At 40.9% G+C, this 20,065-nt stretch overlaps 2 protein-coding genes across 5 annotated transcripts in view; both read right to left on the bottom strand.

Moving 5' to 3' along the window:
• Positions 1–11,928, bottom strand: part of CLCN4 (chloride voltage-gated channel 4) — a 45,051-nt gene extending 33,123 nt beyond the window's left edge. The window contains exon 1 of one of the 2 annotated variants that reach the window (XM_059839738.1): positions 11,664–11,928. The gene's annotated coding sequence lies outside the window, so the exon portion shown is untranslated. Of the gene's footprint in view, positions 1–9,241; positions 9,333–11,663 lie in introns of those variants that run through there. The other variant, XM_059839739.1, reaches the window with a different exon arrangement.
• A 570-nt stretch (positions 11,929–12,498) lies between these two features.
• Positions 12,499–20,065, bottom strand: part of WWC3 (WWC family member 3) — a 99,568-nt gene continuing 92,001 nt past the window's right edge. For all 3 annotated transcript variants that reach the window (XM_059839737.1, XM_059839736.1, XM_059839735.1), the window contains exons 19-23: positions 19,406–19,570; positions 18,200–18,292; positions 16,944–17,171; positions 16,109–16,236; positions 12,499–15,293 (exon numbers count right to left, since the gene is read on the bottom strand). In XM_059839737.1, coding sequence (XP_059695720.1) covers positions 15,227–15,293; positions 16,109–16,236; positions 16,944–17,171; positions 18,200–18,292; positions 19,406–19,570 — 681 coding nt within the window. In that variant the 3' untranslated portion in view covers positions 12,499–15,226. The remainder of the gene's footprint in view (positions 15,294–16,108; positions 16,237–16,943; positions 17,172–18,199; positions 18,293–19,405; positions 19,571–20,065) is intronic.

Below are 20,065 nucleotides of genomic sequence, written 5' to 3'. Positions count from 1 at the left end.
AAACAAGGTGTGCACATGTGTCCCTTGCATGGGCCAGTGGGGAATGGAAAAGCCTGGTGCTCAGGGGGTGTGGCATGGCAACACCTGACCTCCAATGAAGTCACAAGAAAGCAGTCCCCACTGGTAAATGGCAAAGAAGAGCTGACTGACAGACTTTGGGAGGGGCCAGGGCTGGCTGATGCAACCGCCATGGGTATAAAACACTGAGCATCCATCCTGAAGGTGAACCAGACACATGGTATGCATGAAGGGCAGTTCCCAGTGCCACAGCTTTTTCCTTATGAAGTCCTTTGTTGTATTTTTGTTAAGGTTTAATAAACCTTTTTAAATTTTCCAAGTGAACAGCTGTTTCTCACAGTCCCATACAGCAAAGCAGGGCCTGTAAAGAACGTGCAGCTCCGACTGCCTGCACAAGGCAGCACCCTCTGCTAAATAAACTTCTGCAAACTGAAAGCATTGGCAAGTTTTCCTTCATACCACAAGAAAATTACCCATCATGCTAGTTATATCACGTAAAAAATAGCCTTTTAAGTATGTTGTCAATGCCCAGCACATGACAGTATTGTGATGGATAATACCAGGCCAGACCACAAGTATGTAGGATAATTACAATCTCAGTCTGAATCTATCCCAAAAATACGTGCTACACAACATGTCCAAGGAGAGAAAAAATGTGCTAGAGACCACAGGGCCATGGAAGACTGAGAAAACAAACAAACTTTGAACTCAAGGTACCATACCAGTACCTGGGAATTGCAGTGAACTGGATGATTGCCAGCCTTAAAGTTCACTTCAGGTACTAGGCTTTTGAAAGCAGAGATGTGATATCAGATTATGCAAAACACAATTTCAGTAAATAAAACCTAGCTACAGCACTTTTGAACTGAGTACTACAAAGTTTCCATCTTATATCCTTTCACCAAGCACCACAAGTATCCCTTTCTTTCTCTTTGTTTTGCATTAATTTCTCTCACTTTACTTTGGCATCTGTAATAATTTACAAGGTTTATTTCAGGATGAGCCAACTTGCCCTCTGAGTGAAGCCTGCAGACATGCTTTCAGTTCTGTCAGCAGAACTGGAGCCTTACACCAATCAACCAGTTACAGATATTTTAATACACATAAATTAAGGGCAAATTAACCTCACCCAAACATGAATTATAGCCAGGTGTAGTGCAGCACCCCGATGATGGCAAAAGCATGAACAGCCATGGTGCTGGTTGTCTCATCTAGGATGAGAAATCTGCACTACACCCAGGACTCTAAAACCTAGACTCCTTTCACAGCTGATGACAGGAAATGAACTATTTACATCAGAATGAAAGAGATTATTTGCCAGAAAGGATAATTTCTGTTTATTGATCAGAAAGAGATGCCAGAGGTAGACATCTTCTAATCTGGTCTAAGGAGTGCAACACTACCAGTTCAAAAGAAAGCATTGCAACACCATGATATGCAGAATTAGTTACAAATGCAGCTCCTCAGACCTGAGCATCCAAGAGATTTGGATGCTCTGACAGAGCTTATTGTATACAATGAAAGGTGTTCAGTCTTTCTGAGGAATTGTCTAACATTTGTATTTTGTCCCTTTGCTGTTCCATCACTTAGACATCCTTGCTGTCCTTTCCACCAGATTTGCAGATGCTGATGCAACATAATTTGTGCAAGGGCTGTTTCCTGCCTAGTCTTTTCCTAATAATTTCTGGCACTCCAGCAGCTTTTCCTAGGGCAGACATCCAACACTAAGCAGTCTGCTGTGACTCCTTGAGAGACAGTGCCCAGTTTGGAGCCCATCATTCTGTAATCTCGTAGAGACATTTTCCCCTTTATCCACTTTGATTTCCATCAGCCATTTTATTCCCTAAATACAGTAGAGGGCCTTAGCAGTGAGCACTCATTTTTATTAACTAGCTGACAGTGTCTACAATTGAACACGTGTGTCAATAGTCTGCTTTAATAGTTGCAAACAGGTTCTTTCTAGAAACTGAACTAGAAAACAAAGAAACCTGACTGAACCACAAAATCTCTGAACTCACAGGGCTCTGATTAGCAGACTTCCCTGGATTTAGACCCCTGCCAGACTACTGTGATCCTGTAGATGTAGCAGTCCTGGCAGGGACTGAGTCATAAATCAAAAAAGTCCACAGTGCTGTACTGACAATTGTGCCTCCTGATAGAGATTTTTCTGGCTGCCACATAACCTTAGACATCTTCCAGAAATCTTGGGCCAGATCAGTCTCATGGTCAGTCCCTGATTTCCCAGCCACCTGTGCTTGGTGCACACTATTCTGAAGCCAGAACAAGTTAGTTACCCTACAAATATCAGAGGAGCTGCATGAGAGCAAGCTGAAAGTAAAGGTCCAAATATCAGCCAGTGAAGCTTTATGACTGTGGGAAACCAGATAATTTTTGAACACATAAAGAAAGCAAAGAAGAGATTCATGCAAACAAACTAGAAAAGGCAGGGTGCAAACACAGGGAGCTGCTGATGGACCAGAACACACCAACAAGCACAGCTGGTACATCCTAGACACAAGATCTCGTTACATTTACTCACTTTTTGTTATTTTCTAAAGAACCAAAAGGTAGTAGCATTGTCATATTTAGGGTCACATTTTTTTCTGCAAGTCTCACAGAAGTGAGTAAACTCATCACTTGACTTTGATCAGTTTGGAGCTAAGTTTTAGAGAAGAGCGATAAATCACATTTACAGTGAAAATGCTGACAAACTCAGCTTTAGAGCACTGGTACAGAATGTGCAACTGTAAAGCCACAGCTAGAAGAGCTCTATCAGTGAACTGACATTCGAGGCAGTAGGCTGACTGACTGATCGGATATGAAATGTATCTGACGCGGCAAGCACAGACCAAAACATCCCATGGCTCAAAGAGGCTGAAAAGTATACTGATGGAAAACAATGAGTTGAACACTCATCAAAGGAAAACTCTTGGCCCTGGCCTATTGCTCCTAGACATGCTAGCTCCATGCTATGTTCTCTTCATCCTGTTTTCTGTTTTAATTGGATACATTGCACAGAGGGAGGCAGTATAATTTTTAATGCAATTCCAACAAGTTTCAAGTTACTTTCAACAGATCACAGTTACTGAATTACTTCACCACTTCAAATGTTTCCAGCAGACAAACGTTCACCTACATACTTTGCTGTTTTCATTGAAGTGGGGGGTGCTATGTGACACATGACAGGATGCAGGCAGCAAAGGATACCTCTCATCTGCTGTGGCATAAGGAATAAGTGAACCTTGCAAGAGTCTGGGAGATGAAAGCAAAAGTCTAAATGCCAACAGCAAGTTTCTCAATTCACATTTGGAGTATCTTTTTCAGGGCGTCCAAAGCATCACCTGTTCCATCTCTAATAAATGTATCACACGTTAGCCAATACACCAAAGGAGATCATGGTGTGTCTCAGGGCTTCTCTATGCTCTAGTACCAACACCTCCACTGTGATAACACAGAGGAGATCCCGCTCCAGACACAAACCTTTTCAATCATGACTCCATCAGAACTGAGCCCACCACTCACCTGAATTGTTGGTCAGATGAGCTGCGTTCATGTGGCGTGACATGACAGCAGTTACTGCAAAAAGGAAGGTGCATGGGGGCTGTGAAAATAAATCCCTGGGATTTATTTTCTGTAGTAGTCAGTAATGAACAATGCAATTTTATTGGCAATCCTCACATTGGCAGTCCCTTTGCACAGGCAGATGGTTTGCCACTCTGTGCCCCTGATACTTGTACTGACTGTCGCAAGGACCTAGAGTGGTGCCCCAGCCTGATGCACTTTATCTGCTCAAGGGGATCTGTCAAACAAAGGCACCTCCTCCTGAGAGCTGAGTGCTCTGCCAGCATCCATCCCTCCCCACTCCCAAGGAATCTAGACCCAGTCACAGAGATGAACACAGAGCACTCTCCTCACAGGGCCTGAACCCAGGCAAACAGGCCAGTGCTGCCAGCAGAGTGAGCTGAGTCACAGAACCATGGAATGCTTTGGGTTGGAAGGATCAGTGTTCAGAATGAGCCCTACGAGGGTAAGGCTGAGGGACAATGTTCCTAGAGCTGAGCACAGTTACACCACACGTCTTCAGCACCATCTGGCCAGAGAAAATGGGCCTGACAGCTGAGGAGGCAGTGAGCAAAATGATTAACAGGGTCACCATCAAAGACATACATGAAAAGTATAGAGAGATGATTATGTCTTTCGTGGAGGGGTCAGAGACTGACGTCTGCTTAGCCTAGAAGAGACCAAGGAAAGCCAAGGTGGTGTGGATGGAATTCCCCTTCCACCACCTGCCATGTAGAAGATGATTTAGAAATGGCAATGTGTGATTTAGGAGGCAGGTAATCAGTTATCAAACATTCTTCTCAACAAGAAGTAAGATGCTGTGGGGTGGTGATTCTACAAGGAAGAAGTCTTCAGCTAAAGCAAGCAGGCTGAATGCCCAGGAAGTTAAATGGGTGATTTTCTATAGGTTGAAAGATATTTACAGGCAATTTCAGATTATCCAATTTAGAAGCTTCAGACTGAACAAGTCAAGCAAGTTATTGACCTTCTGTCTTAATGATGAATTTTATAAAAAGGTGTTAAAATGGCCTTGAACCAGAGTAATCAAATTCAGCCTCCTGAAAAAGCAGAAAATGCTGAACCCACTTACAGCCCTTTTTTTAAAATAAAATACGGTGGAAAAAATCCCTATAAACTGAGAAAACATAGAGGAAAGACAAGATATTAAAACTGGCAAATGCCTTTCCTACAATTCAAGGACTAATTCCAGACCCTCCAAATACAAGAAAATAGCTCTGCAACCCCTCAGTTTCTCACCACGCTAGCACAGGCAGGCTGCAGTATCAGAAACAGTACAGTAAAATCTTGCTGTGTTTTATTGTATGGCCCCACCACCACATATTATGGAGTTTCCAGCTATGATAGTGTGGTCAAGTTAAATACAGTCACATCTTTGATGTGCAGCTTTACCCTGAATAACCTCTATGGAAAAAATTACGAAGCCACAGCAGAGCTCAGAAAACACAGGGCAGCAGATCACAGGGGAGAGGGCCTTGGAGAGAAGGGAAAGGCAGGAGGGAACATTTGGGATAAATGGCAGAAAACTGAGGCACTCCTCTGACCAAACCACAGCCTCCAGCTGCCCCCCCTCAGCCACCACACGTGCTCATGGGGTGAGCCCAGAGAACACAGCAGGAGCGCAGGCAACAGGAGGCACAGGGTGACATGGACAGCAGCTGATACCCAACCACCAGGGCTTCCCAGCCTTCCATCACAGCCAGGCTCCCTCTTCTCCTTTTCTCCTCCATTCTCTTCCTCTGAGGGGTAAACCACGCCCCAACATCTCACTCCCTGCTCCTTCCCACGATGACTCTTCCTTTAGAAAACAATTTCTTTTGGTATGAAATATCATGTGCCTGCTCCCTCTTCAAGTTTTCTTGGAAAGACTGAGCAAAATTAGTTCAGCTGCTCAGTTATGTCAGAAAAGGGAAAAAAAAAACCCAGCTCTTTCTCTGCAAGGTCCAAATGAAATTTTTGCCAAAACTGGCTCTATATAAAAAAATGTTAAACTCACATCTCTGTTTGCAGTGAGTCTTAAAGGTCCCTCCAATAAATTTACTTTTAGTGCAGATGTTGAGGCTGTGGAAAAGCAGGAGGGAAGCATCACTGCCTCTGGAATATTCATCTGCAGTTTTGAAACTGAGCTGAAACATCTCTATTAAAGGATGCACCTCTGCTAACAACCCAGAAGTTTGGGCAGATGAGCCTCATGAACTGCATCAACCCCACACCCCCTTACTCCTTGAAGAAAACAAGATTTGATTAGGTAAAACACTGGAAGCCTTCAACTTCTGGGTAAGAAACTATATTTCAGGAGACAGGACACTCTGGAAACCAGCCCTAACTGTATAGGAGCATGTATGGGGGCTATTCTTGGTTTCCCTCAAGTCCTTCACAAAAAAGAGGGGGAATTTCCCTTCTGAACCCATGGTTTTTACTGCCACGGAGCTCTAATCCACATCTGAAGAGTCAGGGGGTGCTACAGGGCTTTCCTCATGTCAGACACAGCTGAGCTTTGCAGCACCAGATTGCATGGGCTGCTCTTTGCCTCTTTGATCAGAAAATTTGAAGATTACGGGGGAAAACCAGGTTTGGAACTGCAAAAAGAAAAAGTGAATGTGTTCAGAGAGAGCAGAGTTGCACTGTCAGAAGGGAGGTGCCCTAGTACACAGTTACTCCTAAAGAGCAGCTCTTTCCTGAAATGGGATGTTCAATGGCATTCAATGCATCTCTCACTGAAAACATTTTTGAGCCTTCAGCTTGAAATAAAACTGATAAACCCACATTGGAAAAGCCATTAATCTGTTCAATAGCATGTCACTTCTCGTGATTTGAGCAGAGGCTGAGTCATTTTCACACAGGAGGGTGATGCTTTCCTGCTCACAGGGCACTGGCTTTCACTGCTGCCTTTGATGCCGACGGGCTGCACAGCTACAGACAAGTTATTTCATCTCCTAAGAGGAAACTTCTGCAAGATGGGGAGACCCTTTCCTTGGGGTGATGCTTAAGAGCAAAATGTTAAAAGTGCTTTAGGAACAGCAGCCTCATGTAACCCTGCCAGAGTCTCTCTTTTGACAGCAATAATCATGTGTGAATTTTTAGCTCTGCCAGGCTAGAGATGAAGAAAGCTGAAAAAAAAACCAACACGTACGCACACACAAAAAATTAATTAAGACACGTTCTCTACAACCTCTCACCAAGAGGAAAAATTTGCACCCACATCCCTGTTGGGTACCCTGAAAGCTGCAGCATGGTGGCAAAAGCAACCAGGAAAAGGATTGGAATCTCTGGGCACCACACCCCTTTTGAGGGTTGAGCACCATGCTGAGCTAGGAGCTGTTCAGGCCTGAGAGAGGCTGAACGTGACACAACACCAACCTCCAACACAAGCAAGATGCCTCTGGACTGTGCAGGAGCCTGGGGGTTGGGAGCATCCCCGATTTCCCCTGCTATAGCACATGGCTACAGTCACAATCCTGCTCACTTTGCCCTCCAGGTCAGCAAACAACAGCTTCAGGATGAAGCAGTTCCCAGCCCCAGGAGGTTGCAGTGCTCCAGAGGAGCCTGTTCTGTTCAGGCAGATAGGAAGTTCTCTGACCCACGGTCAACACTCCCCATCCCCTTCTCCTCTGGTCCCAGTTTAAAAGCTACCAGCCACCACCTTTGAAAAGGTACAACATGTGTGAGAGGCCCTGTGGGCACAGGGGCTGAGCACTCTTGCAGCCATGTGCTGGAGCCCTGGCATGGCATCCCAGTGCTGCCAGGGAGAGCCCCTTCCAGCTGGGGATGACCCCAGGATCCCCCTGTTATACCAAGTAACTCTTAGGGCACTTAAATCCCTAATTTCCAAGGGCCTGCAGCATACGTATCAGGCTGGTGCCCTGTCTTCCTGCACAGAAGGTGTCTGACTCAAAGTGAGAGACCAGGAGAACCCCTGCCTGGCACACAATTCCACAGGGCACTTCCATAGGATCCAGAGGAGGGGGGGAATGCCTCACACCTGTGGAACCCAAGCGTGGCAGCCCTGCTGCGCTCCTTGCACCGGCAAAGAGCCAAGTCCCAGTGATCCTGGTGGGCAAGGGCACAGCTCGGCTCACAGCCAGTGCTGGAGAGAACTGAGCCAGCCTTGGCTCCAGAGGGAACCAAGGAGAGGAAACCCAGCATTGGCACTGACAGGATGCAATTTTCCCCCCACCCCCATCACCTCATGCAGCAACAGGTTTGTATTTCTATTTAGAGGCTCAGTCTTGAAAAAACAGGAGAGGTTCTGTTGGAGAAAAATAAAATTGAAATTTACTTTTCTTTTCAGTTTGGAACAACAACTGTATTTTTGTATTTCAATAACTCACTATCTACTTTTCCCCCCCACCACACCTTATTTTCTGATCCTGACAAAACTGCATACCTGATCCCTGGAAACCAGAATTCAGCCCTCCCTAGGACATACAATCTATTTCAGCACAGGAGATCCAAAATATCCCCCCTTAATGTATGGGTGAGCACACCGAGATTCTAGGCGTGCCAAATTTTCACATTTTTCCAACAGTGGGAACAAATTATTTGAACAAAGAACAGGATTTGGAAGAAAAAAAACTTCCTGTAGACCAGGAGTAAAAAGTCACCTGACTCTCTGCCTGATGAAGCTGCAGCTTAGTCATCCTCTGTTCTCTGGTAAAGGCACAGAATTATTTATTACAATTGTTTAAAAATATATAATTTTCTTTTCTGACCAGTATTAGCTCAAAATTAATTTCGTTTCTCACACTGTAACATTTGCATTAGAATAAAGCTTTTAAAAAATTAAAAATTTTAAACCACTAAAATATATTTTTAAAAGCTATCCAGAAAAAAGCCCCCCAGGAGAGTCACCATTTTTTTCCTTTACAGATATATATTCATGTATTTGTACAGAGCACATAATTAAACATCCACACCAGGAAAACAGACTCTGGACTTTGCTTCCACAAATATTAAGTCCAAACGCACAATTTGCCTGGGATTTTTCAGCCTTTTGGTGATCGACATTTTGCAAGGGAGCAAAAAATCCGTTTGTCGTCTCCTACGTTCTTTTTGGAAAAGGATTTTTCACATTTATATAGGACAAGGAAAACCTGACCTTTTACTACAGCAAATTATGCAGGAAACCTGTCAGACTAGGTGCTTTCAAACCACATCAGCAAAAATTAACAATAAAGGAAAAGCCTCTTTCCCCAAATACACCTCTTAACCCCTCAAGCAAGTTAATCCTCATTCCTTTATAAGCTTAGACACAACAGCAACTTCCTTTAAGCATCCAGGGGGGGAAAAAGGCAGGGGATGCAAGCAAGACACTATTGCTGCTCTCTTTGCACGACTGAATGATGATGGCTGCTCACGTAAACGCAGAATTCCGCAGACACCCGAAGGAGCCATTGGAAAGTACAGGGAACAAAGGGCCTTCTTTAGCTATAAAGCTCCATCTGGCAGCATTTCTACGGGAGATGCCAGCCGGGAGATCAGCACAGAGCCAGCAGGCAGGCTCTGCACCTGCAAACCCTCTGCTTGCAGAGGAAATGTGCCGCTTTATTTTCCAGCAGAAACTCTCCCCGACGAGCTGGGGCTCTACGACTGCAGCACAAGAGCAACTGGCAAATTATTTTTTTCGAAGAATTATGTTGCTTACCTGCAATGCAACATCATTTAGCCCAATCCCAATGATTTTAATAGCATCCTTCCTTGGGCGGTATGGCTGCACCAGCAGTGATGTCATGGGGAGGAAGCAGTAACAATCATGTGACTGCATCCTCCGTCTATAGGATATCTGATCGGGCACACAGCAGCCTGCAATCCTGCGGGATTAAACCGCAAGCCTCTTGACCCTGGCCTGCCTGCTCCGTCACCATCGGAACACTCCCTAACCTCAGCTAATCAGTCGTTCTGTGCATCTTTTATGCAACAGCACAACGTTCATGTTTTTCACGAGGTAAAAGCATAGGAAGTATGCTGTGTGCATGCCAGCAAGTATTCCTGGTGACTCGGCAGGCCAGGCTGCTGCTCTGTGACATATGTACTCACAGCAGCTTGGAAATGGGACAAACTGCAATTTCACCATCCCTTGTGTTTTTATGGCACTGAATTTCAAGCTTATTGAAATTGACTTCCCTCCATCTTCTGTGTCATATTCATGCTTTGCAAGCCTCCCTCAAAGGTTTCATCCCTGTTACCTTCACTTCTTAATTCTTCCCTCCCTCTCTCCCTCCACTTCTGTGTTTTCGTCAATGCAACTGTCACTGCTTGAAAGATCCTCTCCTATATGCCAGGCTACTTTTCCTTTCCAAAGCATCTGCTTAAGCTTTCCCAAATATTGAAAACCTAGAACTTCCTAAAATACTTTTCTGAAAAGGCAATTAGCCTTTCACATTTTGGTTAACTGTGTATAGCAAGTCAACTGCAATCTTGGGGCTTTTGTTTTGGGGGTTTTTGTTGTGGCTGTTGTTATTTTGGGGGTGTTTTGTGTTTTCTGAGGGGCAAGGGGAGTGTTTAAGAATTTCATCATATTCAGCAATTTATCTGATTTCTACAAGGTAATCTGACTGCACAGATTTTGTACAAGCCACTGGGGCTGTATTCTGCAAGGCAGAGGTTGTAACTGTTCTTTTTGAAGACCCTGTACATGTTTGTACATGTGCAGCGTGTTGTATTTCAGGATATTCCCCTTACTGCTCACCTTTCTGTATCTGAATATTGTGCAGGCTGGTTTTACCCCTACAGGTAACCAGGCAGGGGCTTTGTATTTCCAAGCAGATGCAACAGCTGAGTGGAAGGAGGTCTTGCACAAGCACCCATGAAAATACCCAGAGGTGACTGGAGGCACATAAGTGACTCACTTCAAAATCGAAGGAATTCAGTTCTGGAAGACCTTTTTGTCCCAGTGTGCTTGAGCAGTAATTTATGGATGTGCCAGGTATTTCTGGTAGGGACTCCCCATGCAAAGCCACACACTGGATTTTATTGAGAAATTTCAACACTTAGCTCGCTTCACCTGAAGTTCCCACACCTTTCTGGAGCAAGAATCATGCCTTTAGAGAAGAGGTTTGATTATGCCCTTCACACACAGCACTGCAGATCATAATTCTCTACCACTCATAGATCAGTAACAGCCCCAGGCCTTCATAACTATGCCGTGAAATGTGGAAAAGTGACACAAGTGCCAGCTTCCTGCCAGCATCTATTCTTTGTGTCCATTCAAATCAGTATTAATAGGTCAATTGAATTTGTGAAGGAAGCTAAACACTGAGCACTTGATTTATTTTCTTGATAATACAACTGTAATTTCCTTCAATCAGTTTATGAGAGGAAAATATGGAAAACAGGAAATAGCATTTACTTGGTGAAGTATCTACACCTGGGAACTTCCATGCCAAAGACACGCACTTGAACACAAATACTTTGCCCTAGACAAAGAATAGTAATTTTGTGTGCTTAAAAAGTGAGTGTTAGGGTCTCAATGCTACATTTTTTTTTTGGACAGACATTTCTAAATTAATTTCCTGGTTTTATCTTGTCTATTACCAGCTGATCTCATTAAATCTCCGACTGCAAGGACATTTTTAGTTGGATGGTCAAACTGCAGACTAAACTAAAGGGACAGAATACCTGATTCTCTATTGAAAATACAATAGATATCTATGCTCAAATGTTAGATTTTCAGAAATTGTAAGGAACCAGAACCAGCTCCTAAGAAGCTCTGAAATCCAAGAATATGTAAATTTTCCAAGTGCAAGCAAATGATTTAACTGACATTTACAGATTCCAAAACCAAATCAACTTTACTCCTTGGTATTTTCTTCCAATGCTACTCGAGTGATCTCAGAGAAAAAAATATATTCTTTACATGATGTTTTAGACAAGGCTGTTCTTGCTTTTGTTAGCCTGCAGTTTCTCAAGTCTCTCTCAAATGATTCTTCCTCTCAAAGATGTACAACACTATAAGTCACAAAGGAGTTTGGGGTCAAAACAAGCTGTGATGGGCCCTCTTCTCAAAAAACCAAAAGACAGAGTTCATCTAACTCATTGAAAAATTATTCTTTTTATATTGCACTTACCTTTAAGTCCTGCAAAGGGCTTAAAAGAACTGCAGCAAGAAACACAAACAAGACTTCATGCTTACAAGAGAGAACCCAACCCTACATACCCATTACAGCTTCTGCTGCTGCTCCTGGCGGCAGCGACACAGGGACGGTTGCCGTTCCAAATGCCTATTTCTAGCAGACTGTTTAAAAATAACCTCAGCTCTGTCATACCCTTGATGCCTTGCAAATACTGGAGAGACAGGACTCACATGTCCTTGCTATGATTTTGCCTATGCTCCTGCAGCTTAAGGTTGCAGAGGGAAAATGAGAAATGGCTGTTCTGTAATGATGCAGATTTGATGTTTCCTTTGTGAAAGCAGCAGTAAGTGCCAGCCTAAATAAAAGAAGCCAACCAGTATTCTTGTGAGTGGTTTCCACCTTGGAATTAGTCATAAGCAAGATATTATTTAAGAACTAATAATGTCAACTTGCTTTCCAGACTAATTTAGAAAGTGCAAATGTTTGTTATGAAAAAAAGGCAGTTCAATGTGTTTTAAGTGGAGCTACCCGAGAATTCTGGGAATATTCAGCTATGAACTTCTGATACAGCTGTCAACTTATCATGAGTGACCAGCACATGGAAGAACATATCTGCCCTTCCTTACACTCTGTGTCTCTTTCAGGTCTTAAGTATAACCCCTGTAGATCTTCAGTACCCCAGATTTTCTCTCTTACCTTTATTTGAAAACTCATTACATTAACCTAAATTACAGTGTTATTCAAAATACTATTTTTTTTTTCATTAAATCATCAGGAATGTGGCAAATATAAAAGATTCAAGAAATATCTTTGACATACAAGAAAACCCTTTTTCTGTTTATGGCAAATTATTTTATTTTATAGAAGAAGTACTTTCAAATAATACAAAAATGACACAATCATACAGAACTGTGACAAAAACAAGAGAGATGAATACTGAATATGATAACTCATTACCACATCAAGACAGAACTCATTTTGGCAGTCAGAATCACAGACCCACAAGATACACCAACGACATCTCACAGCAGTCACACTTTAAAAACCCCCTGACAGAGAGACCACTGGACACTGCCCCTTGGTTACAGTCACAGAACAATTTAGGGTGGAATCAAGTTCCCTTCCCCAATCCCTGCTCAAAGCAGGCCTAATGTGATCAGGGTGCTCTGGGCTATATCCAGTTGTATCAAGTCCTCATCCACACTATGGACAGAATGCTCCACCTCTCTGCACAACCCCTTCCAGTACCTGACCAGCCTCACAGGAACATGGTGTTGTCTGTTCTTAATACAGAGCAAGCACTTGTGGTGTCACTGCATGGTAACTTGGGATAAACACTACTGTGTGACAGCCTCCCCTGCAAATGAGAAACAAAATTCTGACTAACTGGTGTTTTAAAGCAATGAGCACTGAAAAGCTTGCTGGCCCTAGACTTTTACCCAAACACTACAAATTTCTCACATGATTTGGTTTTTATCTGCATAGCTTCTGAATAAGTCTAGTTGTGCCCAAGGAACCCTGTGGGAGAGTTAGGAATTGCGGCCGGAAGATCTCGGGCTGTTACGGGTAGACAGGAAGACCCCTCCTCACCTTCAGTTGACCTTGGCTACCTAGCCACACCCAAGACAGGGCCAAAGGAAGTGACACAAACTGCCTAAAGCCATAAATACCCCTGAAGCCTTTGAATAAACGCCATTTGCTATCCACCATATTGGTGTCTGCAGTGAGTGGACCGAGTGACCCTGTATTTGGGTCACTGTGCCGATCCCCCAGAACCAGGTCGCCTTGCAGGGAACTGCAACAGAACCCAATATACACCCACCAAAACTTACAGGCAAAACAGGATGAATAGCACAATAAATGCTAAATATACTTCAATTTCATATAAATTGCTGTATGATTGTAACACTTGATGCCTGTAATGACTATGGGCCATATAAGGAAACAGGAAATACTACCTTAAATGTTTGTGTTTATTAACATTTATGCTTACAATCTTTTTTCCCCATTACTTTTTGCCTCAGTGTGGGTAAGTAAAAGTAATTCAATTTCTCTTCCAGGTTTTCCTGACCTTTGATAAGGTAACTGAGTCTAAGTTCTTAAAACTCACAAAGAAAACTTACTTACAGAATATTTGAAAATATTCTGATAGGTCTGTTTGTTTTCTGCCCCTTGTTCTGATTTCCTGACATAGAAAACTCTGGAACCAATTTGAACTTTAATTAAGAGACAACATTATCTTCCTTTGGGGATATTCCGGTAATTTGCAAAGTCAGTCTTGTGTTGGGCACCTCTCTTTGCAGGTAATGTATAATTAGGAAAATATGAGAAACTCTATTATAGTAGCTTAGTAAAGAAGTATTTTTACATACTTGCAGGATGCAAGGACACAAAACTGGCAGTCTCGGGAATGTAGGGTGACAGTCTTTCATTAAAATGGATGGTTGCAAATAAAACTATTTCTTACCAGATTTTAGCTGGTCCAACTAGCAATCAAGTGAGCTGTACCTTCCAGAATTATACACCTTCCTCCTGGAAAGTATCACTGTTCAACAGAACTTGCTTGCAGTAACCACAAAGCACATCCTTTAGGATGAACATGTGTTTAAACACCCTTACAGAAAGCAGCTGCTTTCTGAAATCAGAGCATATGTGCTTTCCTGAATCAGATGAGAATCTGTAGAACTGTAGAAATTACTGTAACAGTCCATTAGCAGGCTTTCCACACAGCTAGCTCAAACTGCTCCTTAAATTCCCTTTTCATTAAACAGCAAAACAAAGACCTGTCACCCTTTTCCTTCCCCCGTTTAAACTGAGGATCTAGTTAAGAATATAAAGATACTTCAGACACAACAGAAATGAAAACAATCTATTAGTGCACAGTAAGAACATGCAAATGAATTCTGCAACGTTTAGCATCTCTTCTAATTAGTGTTAAACACATTGCAGGTGATAATATTTTGCTATAACAGACAGTGCTAAAGAATACAATGTACATAATAAGCTACAGATAATAAAGCTGAAAAAGTGACAATTTTAGAACATAGTATTTTCATTTCAGGTATCAGAAACAAAACCAGCTCAATGGTTCCATTCTACTGTATGACAAATACTGAGGAACAAAATTTCAGTCTTAAAATACATCTTAAAGTAGGTATTTTCCTTCAAGGAAAAAAGGCACTATAAATAAATTACACTACAGTGAATTTGCCTGAACTCACTTTGTTTCTGTCTTCCAGCCTTTAAGTCAAATAAAACAGCATAAAAACTGTACACGCTCTTAACAGGATAGTCGATCTTTTATAAAATAAGTTGTCTTCAGAGATGTCAGTTTCACAACAAGGAAAAACCAAGCCTTGTTGCAGTCACTATTATAAAATATATATGTATATATATTTATATATATGTTTTGTTTATGTTTACTTTTTTTAACATTTTTTATTTTTTACAAAACGTGTATATTAGCTTTTGCACATTTTTTTTTAAAGAAACTTGTCTAATCTAAGAACTTCATTAAAATAAAAGCGATAAATACTTCATGTTTACAATGCAACATGTCATACATCATCAGCTGGCAGAGGAGGTATGTTAATCCTTGGTCTTGTAAAAAAAGCTATCTTCTCTCTGTGACCAAAACAAGAGAAAAAAAGAAGTAAATAAAATTATGCCTAGGTTCCCCCTTCTCCCCACAAGAACATGGTTTCTTTACTCTGGTTAATGGTTAGTATTTGCTATTTATGAACTGGCTTTTTATTTGAGTACAGCAATCTAACAAAAACTACTAAACCTCACTATATACTTCAGGCAACATTCCATTGCAGACAATTACTATTTTTAAAAACCTGGGTGGAAGCTTTATACAACTCACTGAACTTCAGTCATAGTTAATCGTAGAAAGGTTTCACGGGACAAGTTCTGCAATGCAAAGTTCACCCTTGTATTTTTTGCAAATAATGTCTACAAAAAAGAAGGGGAAAAAAAGATGGCAACTCTGGAAACAGAGTCCAAAGAAAAGGCTTATTGAAAGAAAATTCCAGTATTACTGAGTAATTTTTAGGGTGAGTGTGTTACTAGCAATTTATATGTATTGCATTCAACAGATTATTTATGTCCACAGGCTTGTATTGAAGAACTGGACTTCACAGCAACTAGGCTAAGTTGGAAGAATTACCGAAGCTATGTTTATATTTGAAACCTTTTTTTTTTAATATCATGTATACTAAAATTGTAACACTGCAATTTTACCTTAGCTTTGGCTCTTTGCAGAACAAAGCATTCAGATAGAACTCATGTCCAAATCCAGATACAGTTTAAAATTACTGGTTAATTACTTCTGATTAAAATCAAAAGAGACACAAAATTTAAGCTAAGTATTTCAGAAAGCTTTAACCAGACTAATGAACTGTTGCTATGCTATTTCAGTATGCATTACCACTTACCTAAAAGTCTGCACCTGAATAGGTTCTTTCTGATTTTGCCCACGCAACTGGTATATTTCTTTTGATGCTTTCTTTAGCATCTTTTCAGCTGCTTGCTCTTGGTGATGTTCAAATTTGGTCTGTCTGGTCTGAAAACAAGAACATAATGCTTAAAATGGACATGTGAATAAATAAAACACAAGAATATTCACAATAAAAGAATGGATTTTTTTCCCCACCCACCACAGTGAAACCACACTAGTACACTGTCTGAAATAGCTGATCATCTAAGAACTATAAATGCTAATGCTCTTCAGAAAGACATGTAATAAACTAACAAAATTTACTGCACATAGATCTGTCAAACAAGATCTTACTATAAATTTGGGCTCAGATTTTATCTCTGATAATCCAATGTCAATTTTGTCTGTTAAGCAGTTTTTTCACCTTTTTCTACAACTTCTTTCTCCAAGAAAGGGAACATTCCAAATACTTGTAAAAGAATAAATATCACATTGACAAAATTTCTTTTAAATACCAGAAGAAAGAAAACTATTAACATTCCAATAACAAATACCTAAACAAACCAATTAACAAGAAATAAACAAAAATCCAAAACAAAACATGTCACTGGCAAACAATGCCAGTCTCCAAAAACTGTCCTCAAATAAATATACACAGCTTGATTATTAAATCAATGTAATAATTTTTATTGTGCTAACTTCAAGACTATAAAAGAAACATTCACTGTTTGAGATTCTGTACAAACAGCTCTTTAGACATCTTTATCAAAATGAAGACATTTTAAAACAATAAGTGTCTGAGCAATCTGAGTGCTTGTGTCATATTACCATACCTGCCTTTCTGCTTCCTTCAACAAGTTTCGGAATCTCTCATCCCGAAGGACCCAGTGGGGTAAATCTGTCTGCCCTCGGAGCTGGGCGTCTTCCAGGCGCTGTCTCAACTCTCTTAGAACACATATCTCCTCATTCAGCTGCCTCTGTCGAGTTCTGGATGCCTGGAGATCCAGCTCCAGGTCTAAGGATGTCCTTGCCATAAGTTCAGCCAAAGATGATCTGCAGGACTGTTGAGTTATTAGGATTCAAATAAAATGCACAATATATTACTCTCAACATAGTTTACTGGTCTGTCTTTAGCTCTATAGACCATACATTTGCTGTACTTACTCCACACACTAAGTCTTTTCCGAAGGAAGTTTTGGAGATTATTTACATCCCCCAGAAAAGGCTAGATAATGTAGCACAGAACACCCCTACAGCTAAATTTTTCAATTAATACTTTCTATTACTTCCTTTTACAATTTCCTTTCGACTTACAAATATTTACCTAATGAAGTTTATGGCCTAAAATTCCATGTTATGATGATAACAAAAAAGATGCAATTGGAAAAACTGAATGACATCAGAGAAATACTGTTCTGAGCAAGACTTCTCTTAAAGAGCTTCATTCAGTATCGGTTTTTAGATGCATTCTGAATCAAAATGGGAGACATGGCTGTCTACCTGCCTACACCAGCCAGGCATTAACTTCTGCTGACCAGACAATTTTATTAATGCCTCATTAAAACATTAATGCCTCATCTCCCCTTCTCTGCCCACTTGTTTGACAGCAGAAGGGGTGGCACAGAGGCAAAAGGAGAGCTTAAACTATTCATTCCTGAATACTTGGGTCTCAAATACTATTATTTGTTAGGCTGTATGGGAGGGGAGATCCATGTCTTAATGTCACATTCACACGCACATCTCTGAACCTGCGCCCTGCATCATAAACTAGATTTGAAAGATTTTGAAAGAAACTTTACATCTAAATCAATATAAATTCAGTCCCCATTAAACTAATTTTCATTTGTCATGCTTTTTTCCCTTCTTCAAAAGTGATCACAACATCATTTAACTTTTTTATGTCTACCTTTTAGCTTAGAAAATGCAAAACAAACCCAAAACATGCACCCTGCCCCAATTACATTGCAGAAGTTTTGCACATTTCCTAAAAGGATCGGAATGTACCTGTAGACATCTAAACCTCTCAAGTACAGAAGTACCATTGTTGTAGCAAGTCCATGAAAGCCAAAGGTCGTTTTCCTGGGCATACCTGCTTATACCGCAGAGTCCGCCTCTCCAAGGTGTTCCGGACAAAAGGGGACTTCCTTGGCAGGGTTGAACTGTCGCTGTCACTGCGATACAGCTGATAAGAAAAGACATTGAAAATAAAGGTTGCTTGCAAGATCATCTTCATTAAGAAATTTAGGTTGTTTTTTGGGGTTTTTTTTGCCTTTGAGATTTCTTTTTTAAAATACATTGAAACTATCTTGTTTTAAGCAACCGATTTTTTTCAGTTATTTATAAACATTTATATATAATAATGCTCACATGGTAGTTATAATAATTCAAGAAAACTTACAAACCATCGATGTTTTACTGTAAGTTTCTATTCTACTAAATATCCAAGACAATCTAACCTAAAAAAAGGAGTGAGGGAGGACTCAAAAGCAATAATATTTCATCCTAAAACATGTATTGTCATGGGTACAAACAATACAGTCTCCCACTTTCTCCCCGCATCAGATTTTAAGTCAGTGCATGTTAAGTGAGCACAGAATTTAAAATTCACTTCCTGAATTTTCAAACTCAAGCTCTCAGAAGCTTATGAAAGACTACAATCAAAGCTATGATGATATTGCAAAGCCAATACCCATATATTGATGTGCAATACCATGAGCCAATTGCTTATAAGTCTTCTGCCACTGAACGCAGCAAACAATAAATGTGACCTTGAAAACTGCTGTGCTGGTCCTCAATTACTTGCACCAGTGCACCCAGGAATCCTATGTCCCACAGTAACAGGCACCTTAGGACTGATATTCATGACAGCAATCAGAGTCATATGAATATTTATGCAACGACCTTAAGATTAAGCATTCAGTGCCCTTTTTCAAGTATGTGAAAATTAAACATGGCTTCTAAGCTAACTGCTTATACACCTCATTAGATAGCATTGTAAAATCAACCACCCACACCTAACATCTAAGATTGCCAGGGAAAAGAGCTTAATACCTAATTTATCATATATTCTTAAATTTCAAATCAAATCCATCCAGCTAAAAACTCTTAAAAAGAGTCAGGGAAGCTCTTCCCCACTGCATTGTTTTAAGTTCAATTAAAGATTATTCATTAGTATTTAAAAGTAATATATGTCTCTTATAAATGCAATGAAATCTTATAGTGAAATTATCAAAAATGTACAATATACTTGTGTGTGGAGACCCCTTCCCCCTCCTCCTTCTCAAGCTTTACTCACTCTGCAAACATATTGACTTCGTGCTCCAGGCGAAAAGGTCTGGGAACGAACAATTGTGCTACTGCGAACAAAAGCAGAACCCCGTGGCCTGCGGCTGGTTCTCTCTTTTGGAAGAATAGCAACTTCTTCAGGAAACAGATCCTCAGTGTTAGTTTCCTTATCCACCTAAAATTTCAATAAAGGGCATTTTTTTATTTCCTCCTTATTTTCTCTCTCCTAGCAAAGACAATCAGACATTTCAACAATATCAAAAGCAAACACCTTGCCCTGCTAGCTAGATTCAAATTTTAATGAGCACTTAAAGGATGTATCACCTCACTTTTATAGAAGTTTTAAAACTGGGTCATTCAAAATTGTGAGACTACCTTTCAGAAGCCTTTGCTGGAGCAGTAACAATTACAAGATGCAGTTATATCACAGCTGCAGAGCACAAGGACTGCATTCAGGATTGGCAATTGGGCATTACCCAAACTACCACCTGATCTCCAGCCTCAACAGAAGAAAACTGAGTCACCTTTCAGTAAGCACAGTGACTCTGAAGCAACCACCTTAAAACTAGAGGAACTTACATGAAGACAAGGAAGAAAAAAGGAACTGAAAGACTGTTCACAGAATTATAAAAGAACACTAAAATATTCAGAAAGACAGAAAACATATGCT

This window comes from Haemorhous mexicanus, chromosome 2, assembly GCF_027477595.1.
Source record: "Haemorhous mexicanus isolate bHaeMex1 chromosome 2, bHaeMex1.pri, whole genome shotgun sequence".
Classification (NCBI taxonomy): domain Eukaryota; kingdom Metazoa; phylum Chordata; class Aves; order Passeriformes; family Fringillidae; genus Haemorhous; species Haemorhous mexicanus.
Note: the sequence above shows the minus strand (reverse complement) of the source record. Positions and strands in the feature narration are given on the sequence as shown.